At 35.7% G+C, this 9,855-nt stretch overlaps 1 protein-coding gene across 1 annotated transcript; it reads left to right on the plus strand.

Moving 5' to 3' along the window:
• The first annotated feature begins 825 nt into the window (after positions 1–825).
• On the plus strand, positions 826–2,526 carry LOC148958368 (low density lipoprotein receptor adapter protein 1-B-like). Its single transcript, XM_089113142.1, has one exon. It carries the CDS (start codon positions 952–954, stop codon positions 1,684–1,686), a length of 735 nt encoding a protein of 244 aa, XP_088969268.1. The 5' UTR covers positions 826–951; the 3' UTR covers positions 1,687–2,526.
• The last annotated feature ends 7,329 nt before the right edge of the window (positions 2,527–9,855 follow it).

Consider the following 9,855-nt stretch of genomic DNA (forward strand, 5'->3'; position numbering starts at 1 on the left):
TTAATGGATCCAAAAGGTAAAATTATGACGTTTTGTCGAAACTTGTGTAATCTGGACATTGATCCTTAGCTGAAATTCAGGCCATGAAATCTTTTCTCTTCGCATAAATGGTTTTGATGATTAGAGGAAATGACTTATATGTGATACGGAAACTTTGCAAATGGCGAAGCCTCTTCTTTACATAATCTTGAGGGAATTTAATACGAAATTTAAAATGAGCTTTTGTTTAGAAGGATAAGTCTATTTAATTTGTTTGGGATACAATAAATCGAGAATAAAAAAGATGGAAGAACGACAATACACTTTTCCTTCTGCTCAATGTTGCTAAAAAGTAATTTCCTGTCAAGAATTTTTCAGCCTTTCCCCGGATTTCATACTTTACTTTGGCAATTGCTTGCTAGATAAATTTCTTTTTGTCATACTTCGTGCCTCCATTTTTGAGGTTGTAGATCATGCTTTGATCTATGACAATAATTGCGTAATTTAGCCAAGATTTCCACCCGTAGCGGATTCTTAGTTTTGCGGTAGCGCCCTTGCTACGTCAGAGTAAGCGGAGTCGAAAATCTTGGATCGCTCATCTCACACTATGGTGCCGAATGATTTTCTATACAACTTTGTTTTAAAGACAATACGCGTCTTCGGCAGAAATGACCTTTTTATAAGCACAAGTCAATGCAACGAACATTGTTAAGGGTGATGTCAATGTGTTCATTCAGGCGTAGTTAACTTTGGATTAGGTTTGTCCACGAATAACAAACCGCAACTTAACTCTGTTAGTTTACTCAAGGAAAGGCACGACTGTAATGTTCTATTTCTAAGTGATATTGTGGTCGAACTTGCGTTTTTCGTTATACACAGGAATTCTCGAGCGGAGAGTTTGGTATCGCAAAGGTTAATGCACGACAAATCCTCGAAACCAAATGAGGGATTTAAGACTTTGAATATTTGAGGATGGATAAACTGAGTGGTTTGAAGAAAAAAATATCATTCACCATGAAGGATAGTTTGGAAGTGCACCAAGAAGAAGAGAACGAACACAACGAAAACCACCAATCTGTGTCGAATGGAAATGTCCCAACGCATCACAGCGAAAGCACAACATTCGTTGCTCAGTATCTCGGATTTGTTCAAATAAAGTCACCTGGACTCGATGAAATATGCGAAAATGTCGATAAGATGTATACGCGAGCGAAACAGGCCAAGAGCTTTGAAAAAACAATTTTAAGATTCGTGAAGGAAGGCATCGAGATGGGGCCTAAGAGCGAAGATGTCGGTAAACAGTTTTTTAAGTTCAGGAGAATTTTGTATTGTGGTGTTGACAAACAGCATAGACGGGTTTTTTCGTTTAATTATCAGTACGGATCGAGGGCAGAGAACATTCATTTGCATGTGGTAGTTTGTAAAACGAAGGAGGATGCAAAGAACTTAGCGAAAAAATTAGCAGAAATTTTCAAAGACATTTCAATTGAATTGCACAAACGGGAGAAAGAGGACAAACGAAGACATTCAGAAAGTTTATCAAGATCTCGAGGCACGTCTAGATCGGAGCCTAATGTCAGTCGTCGGCTGACAAAATCAGACTCAACCTGCAGTTCAGATCCGGACCCGGGTTCACCACAATCTGGCGGGAGTGACGGAATTTGGGAATGTAATACAATGGCGCGACGGTCCCCCATTTGTTTATGATGGCGTCCTTCATTGGTATGATTTACAACAACACGTAGTTGCCATCAAAGACTGGATTAGTTTCATGCGTAATAAAATCAATCCAATTTTCAACACGCTTTGCTACAGCTTTATGCTGATAGATAAATATACTTGATGACAAAGTATTTAAGCCATTAGTTCCAATTTTGAAGGAAAATTCTTCTAGTCAATGCGAACGGAATTCTTTGAAAGTTTTCATGGCTTCTCGCAATGTTGTTTGAAAATGCCATTGAGACCCAAAGCGTAATAATTATAAACAAACAATGCAATGTCCATAGGATCTACGAACTCCTCAAGTAGTCAAATTCAATTGTGTTGGAATTATCTTATGTTTGTGACACGTATTCTGAAGATTGGGGTAACTGGACACCTTAAAAGAAACTTCCCTTATAAACCTCTTGAAGTCGTTTTGGTAGTTGCTATTGTATAATTATTGAATGTACTTTATATTTATTCGGAATTGCAGTGGTAAAAAACCCAAAGGGTAGCGTGTCAACAAAAAATCTTTTTGGGATTGTCTAGAAATACGATAAGCAGTTAACTTTTCATTCTATGGTTCGACCAATGTGTTTTTGTAGGGAATATTCGATTTTTAGCAGGAAAAAGTTAAATATATAGATCTGGGTTAATAAGAATTTTCCAAAGCAAATGTATCGTATTTGTTATGTACCGCTGCGGTGGAGCTGACTATGTACGTGCTACGCGAGGTATTTGTTGGTTTGTTTTCATACAAAATGTATGGATACGATACACGGCATTTTTTAAAAGAATGCGTCTGCAAGAGTTGAAAATACCGATTAAAACCGAGCAGGTTATAGAAATGCTACATTTTTGTGCTTTTTTTCTGGTGAAAGTGAACTCCAATTAGTTCCATGGATATCTTTCTGGAGATTTATGGGTTGCAATGTTATAAGTTTACCAGGAAAGGTTGGGGAAAATCATGAACTTAAAGTGGATGCGAGGAACTCTTATGATTGACAAGATTGCTAAGAAGGAATAGCATTTTTTCGTTGTAATAAATTGGATTCGATTTGAGAGACGCTGGTATTGTGGATGCAGACTGGCACAATTGTTGGAACACCTACACAAAATTTTTACACATTTTTTTGTTTATTTACCTTTTTCTCCATACATTGATGTTTGAATACCATTGGTATTGATCTATTTTCGGTGAAAATCCAACTAGAATTAGGCACACTTCTTTTTAAGGCATCAGCATTATACAGGGAAGGGTTGGGGACAACAACAGGGTTGATAAATAGAGGAGGTACCTAAGTGTTGGTTTTGTCGACTTTTGAACGTAAATATTAGGGGTGTGTCGCTATTGTAATATAGCACCAGTTGACGAAGGCTTGAAAAGATCGGAAAATGAAAGTAAAACAAATTTAGTTTTAAAAACTACGGTACTGTGAAGACACAGGAATAGAAATGTTTTTAAATCTGAAAAAAGTTTCTCCCACTAGTTCATAACCAATCTTTAAGACCGGGTTTAGGAATGTGGACATTTTGCAACCATCTAGCATTTATAGTGACGGATCCTGACCAAGGCCTAGCCCGAAATTTTACCTCCTCCTCTTTCAATAACAAGTACTGATAGCCTAGAGCTTTGAAACTACCACAGTGTCGAGTTAACGTTTCATCAACCTCTTTGGCCTACCAACTATCATATGTGATAAAGCAACAGAGCCATTCCGCTTCTTACGAGGACTGTTACTAAATACAAGAAAATTCATATGAATCTAGAGCATTAAAGTCTTTAGTACTGGGAGTAGTTAGTTACTGGCAGAAAGTAGTTACTGGGAGGAAAATATTTTATATACAGTTGATTTATATATTTTTAATACACATTGTTAGTGATGTTACAATATAAACATACAGCAGACATGGTGTTCCACTCGTCAGAGAACCGTGTAGGGGGGAGAGGGGGGGGTGCATCAGTTTACCAACAATGCCCCAAATACACCAGATCATCTTGCTCCTGTCTTTTCAACCCTCATCTTGCCTCTACACCCTTTTTATAAGGATAAAGTCTATGATAAAATTGAGGCTCAAAATCGCTCAGATTATAGAGTAATTCAAATATAATGCCAGGTTCAAGCTTCATTAGGACTTCACAGCTAAACTAAGAATTTTCCGAAATACTGTTCACAGTTGAAGAAGATAGTTTAAGTTTTCATTGCTTCTTTTTCAAAAACAAATGTGAATGAATTTTTTCAATTTATAGGTTTTGCTTCTAATATTATCGGATGCATCTTGCAGAATAGAGTGGTCTCTGGGTGCTATAGGAAATCTCGGCGAAACCGGGTCACGCAAAAGTAAATGGAAAAATTGAGGTCGTTATTAGAGGTTTTTATAGAATATATCCTTTTCATAATTTCTTTCTATCTCAGCTACTGGTCTGGGCAAAAAGTTGTTGGTTTCTTTTTTCAGTTTTACATTACGCATTCAAAGTTTTAGTTATTGTAGTCAGTTGTGTATCATTCATCCCAAAAAATCACGTCACTCCTAACAAATCTCAAAGCTATGATAATATTTTGGCACGCTTTTTTGTTTGTTGATGTTTCCCCTTTGCCTTTCGGATCCCCTCCCATTCACTCCCATTACCTCGCCCTTTTTACAAACATCACGCCAATCGTTACGTCATATCAAAACATTGCTATACAATAAAGTACAGCAACATTCGTCATATGTTTATCGGGCGCTAAGCCGTGCTCACAATGCCATTAGAATGCATGTGGTTTCAATGTTTTAGAATAGACCTACGATTCCACCATGTTGTTTTTGTACACAGGTCAGTGTATTGTCATTGTATTGTCATCTTGGCAACTGGGAAGCATTGTCGGGTTCTAAAAAAGGATTGAATGTGAAAACTGAACTTCATGGAGACAACCTTTAAACTTTTGTGTACAGGCTTTCGTTTCAATGAAACAGAGTGTGTACCGCAATAGTGTTTTCTGAAAACAATCAAGATTTTATAATCGTTGGGGATTTCAAGTAGCTACAGCTCACTCTCAATTTAGCCTCACTGCCATGAATATTTGAAACGTAGCAACGGTAGAACACAGGGAATTTCATGTCCAGTTGCCTTCTTTGTTTCAATGGAGCTTGAACCATTGGCCTCTCTGGTCTATGATGAAAGCAGCATTCCGCAATATTCCAGATGGCTCGTTTTTCTACAAATTGGAAATGCCTCATAACATCTTTATTGCTTTTGCAAATACAAATGCAAATAAATGACAGAGAGAGAAAGTTTTTGTGCCAAATAAAAACAAGACGAATTAGAAGATTGTCCTGTTCCGCCAGTTTCTATTGATTTACAAACATTTATACAGTGTAGATAGTAAACCTAACACATCTACCTGTCCGCCTATTTCGAATATGGTGGTAATTAATAAAAGTGCCTCCCAGTCAGCCTTAAAACTCCAAAAATCATTCATTTTACTTGACTTTGTAAAAGTTTCCTCTTATATAATTTCTTTTTTTCCTCTTAAATTAATTTCAGCCAATAATAGTTCCCGGCATCCACAAAGTGGCAGTTGAACGTCATAGCAATAATTTACTTCGCCTTGCACAAAATCACGCTGTAAATTGTCACTACAGATTGCCCAGTGCTTTGTTGGGCTAAGGGTAAATCCTTTTTTGCGTGTTTTAATTGCAACCCTGTTACAGCAGTACGCACTTTATTCACAAGAATACCTAAATTTTTGCTGAGCCCCAATATTCTTAATTTCTTTATTTAGAGTCTAAGATTATCATTACATTATTCTTAAGCAACCGGACAAAAGTTAAATAGTTAAGCATGGGAATTCTCCCCAGAATTTTTTGAAAATGATGGTCGCTTAAATTGCTCTAGTGGCAAAACTGCTCTGTTGGCAGTGGCATAGATAGAGGGGGCAAGAGGGGGCAAACCCCTCCCTGTAGAGCTAAATTGCTATTTTGCTGGAAAACCTCTAGTCTTTGTTTATCTAATTGCTATGTTTTGATAGGGGAAAATTTGAAGCTAAAAAACATCAGAATATTTGAATGTATCAAAAGATTTATTTATTTCAGTTCTAATGCCGTTATGTTAGGTTAAAATTTATGAAAAAATATAAATGCTTGTTAGATTTTTTTCAGAAAATCTAAGTTTCTCACCCGTCCTGTGAATTAGAGAGAAATAGAAAATTACAGGTACAAGATGATACGTTTTAATAACTGAAAATAACAAACAAGTGGGTTAGGCACAAGATTTAGGGATGTTCAATGGAAGATATGTAATTTATCACAAGTACATTCAATACTTTAGGCAACTGTTTATTCTGTGTCCTCCCAAATCGCTTCAAAACTGCTTCATTCTATCTAGGATCTCTCATTTCTTAAATACGATCGAAATCAAATGTACGCATCAAATATCATACTTACCATACTTGTAAGTACTTATCATACCTACGTTTGATCTAATTTGAGCATAACTTATATCTTAACACCATTTTGCATAGAAAAGGAAATTTCTTAGAAATTCTAGAAGTTTAGAAAATGGAAAACGTTTAATTCTTTAACTAAATTCGACCACAACAAACACACTGGTGCAAATAGATGCGCATGCCATAGTGTAAATCTGTATGACATACATATTGCTGGTTGTTGCCGTGTTGCAATCACATTTTTGGTAACATTCAAACGATTTTCAACTTCTTTACCCCAAGCACACAAAGATGAGAAATTCTTAGTAAAAATAAACTTAACACTCAGGCAGTCAAAGACTCAAACTGCTCCTACCTTACTTCATTCATAGACTTGTCATTATTGTCTCTAATACAGTTTGTGTTAATGGAGAGACTTTTTATGGAGAGTTATTATCTATGGGCCTCTAAAGCTGAGGGCCCCCGGGTCAGAGACCCCTCCTGACCTTTTCAGCACTGAACACAAGGTATAACTATGTCACATTATAGTGATTGCTTTCAAGGCCGGATACCTCTTTCAAAACACATATCGTTAAACTCGCCTTTCTTTTGCTTTCCAAAAAACCTCAAGTAAACAAAAAAGTTAATTCTTAATCAAGCTTCAGCCACAGAATGCCTTACAATTTTCTTAAATTATTACTGAATTTCTGCTATTTTGAGCCTACTCACAGTTCAAGATAGCGCTATCCCTTTCTCGCGTGATCTCCTCGAATTGCATACTTAGCCAAGAGAGAGGAAAGATGGATTTGTTTTGTTTCGATACGATTTTGTGGTTGTAGGCAGTCTCTTTTAATTATCGTTGATTAAGACCATACAGTTGGAATTCGTAAAATGCCAAGAGATTAGGCCTACTTTCCTGATTCTATTTCACTGCTCTTCTTACCAAATGAAGTTTTGTGTTTCAGTTGCAAATCCAAATCTCGTGACAGCTTTGATTTGCCTTATGTAATCTTGAAATACGACGTAGCATGCACTTATGTGTATAATGGCACAACATTACCCTCGAAAATTGGTTCTGTTACTATGACTGTGAAGTGAAAAGCGGTTTCCAAGGCAAACATATATAAAATACTGCACCGATAAATGTAATGATAAATGTTGATGAATGTAAAAGGACAGTTAAATGTGTAGGAAAATGCATTGTCACATGGGCCCTTTCCCAGTCATATCACTGTATTTTGGTCTCAGCTATAAATCTATGAACCAGGCCATTACACAGTAGTACAATTTAAAAAACGCGATTCTTTCATTTGCAGTATCCCTGTGAATCTGTAACCAATTTCAGATATAGCACTTTTAGTGGCATTTTACAGGGCTCTTATTAGTAAGGTGGTTCTAATTATTTTATGATATCACTCTTTGGGACTCTAATTGTTATTGCTGCTGATTTTACTCCAAAAAGTTGGTGCTAGATAATAAATGACATGATGGTAAATAAATTAATTTCAAAACATAAATAAGCTTTCCTCAGGAGTGTTCACCAAGGCTTAAGAAGATTTTTCTTGCGAAACGTTTGCCTAATTTCACACAAAAAGTTATCTAAAATATTGCAAACCTATTTTTATATCGTCAGAAATTAGGAAAATCAAAAGCGACATTTTTATAAAGTAAGTAGCTTTCTTTGTGATTAACTCTTTTTGTTCGTCGGCATGACTCATTACGCAAATAAAAATCATGGTATCACCTCACTCGTAGCAAAATTCTCCCATAAAATCATAAATTTCTTCATTTGGCATTAAAAAATTTTGAAAAATGGCCAACTAGGTGTCAAAGAATCCTCACGGTCCTACTCTTCTTAAGTTGATGTCATATCTGCAAATTTACTGAATTTGTTTCAAGTTGCTAAATTGATCTCTGACTAGAAATGCATCCTGGCATCAAGTTCAAAAAATGTTTTAAAACTTAGCTCTTCTATTTTCATTTAAATGTATTTTGGTGCCAATGAATGAAACCGCTTTAAATTCTTTTAAAAATCTTCAAGTAAGGTTAATTTTCATCAAAACATTTTTTATGTGACCACTAGACCTTAAAGGAAGTATTAAAAAACTTATTTAAGATTTATTAAAGTAAAATAATTAAATATCTCCTTCCTTATTTTTATCCTTTATCCCAAAATAATTGCATGAAAATGCCGAAAGACATTTATAAAACTCAAAGTTAGCATTCAACCGCTCCGGATATTTAAAATGCTCCAGGGATTTCATACCGCAATAAACATGCTTCGCTAGAACAACATTTTGAGCTGCAGTTCTCTCCAGTTCTCCAGTTGCCTTAGTGACTTTTGTTTTTACACCACATTCTTATACATGCATGTATTAGTAATATTATGCCAAAATCCTGCGATGTTTTTACTCCAGTTTATGATCAGCAAATCACAATTCTTCAGATGGGACAGCAAAGTAAAGTTGATTCTTGGTTGCTACGTGCGATCATAAACTTTAAGGTTCTTAGGTTTGAAATCTTATCAACTTATAGGTCATTTATATCCAAACAGACACTGTATAAACATAAACGCCAATCGTGTTTTTCAAACCAACTACAATAAGGGCGTCGATTTAGCTTGCATGCCTTTGAATACAAAAATACAAGAATACTAGACAGAATTTTTATATTACCAACGGACGCACCAACATTTGACATTTTGAATGGTTTATAATAAATTTGTATGAATTTATTAACTAAAAGTAGCAATACGCAGCCAAAACGTAAGTTGATAAACACACATTTTTGGCAGTTAAAACAACCGTTGCTCATTTCGATCAAACACTATAGATAATTACTAAACTCAGCCAAAAATCATGTACGAGAAAACAAAGCTAAGAACTTAAAACTTTATTAAAACCTGTGCAGATTCTTTTTATGTACATTGTGCATAAATATGAAATGTTTCGTTTCTCATATTACAAGTGGCAATCTTGATAACAAATCTAGAAGATTGTGATATGCATGAGATGTGTTCTCTTTGGTGTAATTCTTTTGTTTTGCCCATATTAATAATTTTATTGTTAAAAGGAAATAGACGATAGATTCACTGAAGCCGAGAAATATTGAAACAACCTGTATTTGGAATACTTTTTGAGGGACATTTTATTTTCAATGTAGTAGGTAGTTGATGCAGGTTCGTCGGAACTGGGGGAACCAGGGACAAGTGTCCCCACATATTGCTAGAGCCCCAGTAATTGTCAGACTGTGCTATAATTCTTTTATAAAATTGTTCTTAATGGGAAGCAATACTATGGGCAAGTCTTCACAAAACATTCGAGTTTAGACAAATTAGGCTTTCTCTAGAGAATCTCAGTAGTGGGGGTTTAATTGGGTCCAAGGTAGCTTGTGTGGCTAGTCCAAGAGGGCCATTGCCCCAGAGCCTGTGGTTATGGTAGCCAGAAGGGGCCCCGCACCTAAAAAACAAAAGAAAAAATTGTGAAGAAGAAAAAGCCCGCAGTCCCCAAAACAGCTGATTTACTTAATGCCTAATTCTAGCAGGTGCTTATCCAAAAAATCTAAAACGATAGTTTAAAGTTATGAAAGAGTGGAAGTTATGTTAGACATTTAAGAAACATTTACTATTTGGCCAAGTGATTATCAATGTTGACTACGCTCATTTTTTGCAAGAATCTTTGCTTGGAATAAGGACCAAGGTTCTCAATTTTTTGTTGATTTCAGTGCAAAACATTTTTTAGAAGTTTCTTAAATACAAAATGCTAAA

This window comes from Rhopilema esculentum, chromosome 16, assembly GCF_057945365.1.
Source record: "Rhopilema esculentum isolate cy_ngs chromosome 16, ASM5794536v1, whole genome shotgun sequence".
Lineage (NCBI taxonomy): Eukaryota > Metazoa > Cnidaria > Scyphozoa > Rhizostomeae > Rhizostomatidae > Rhopilema > Rhopilema esculentum.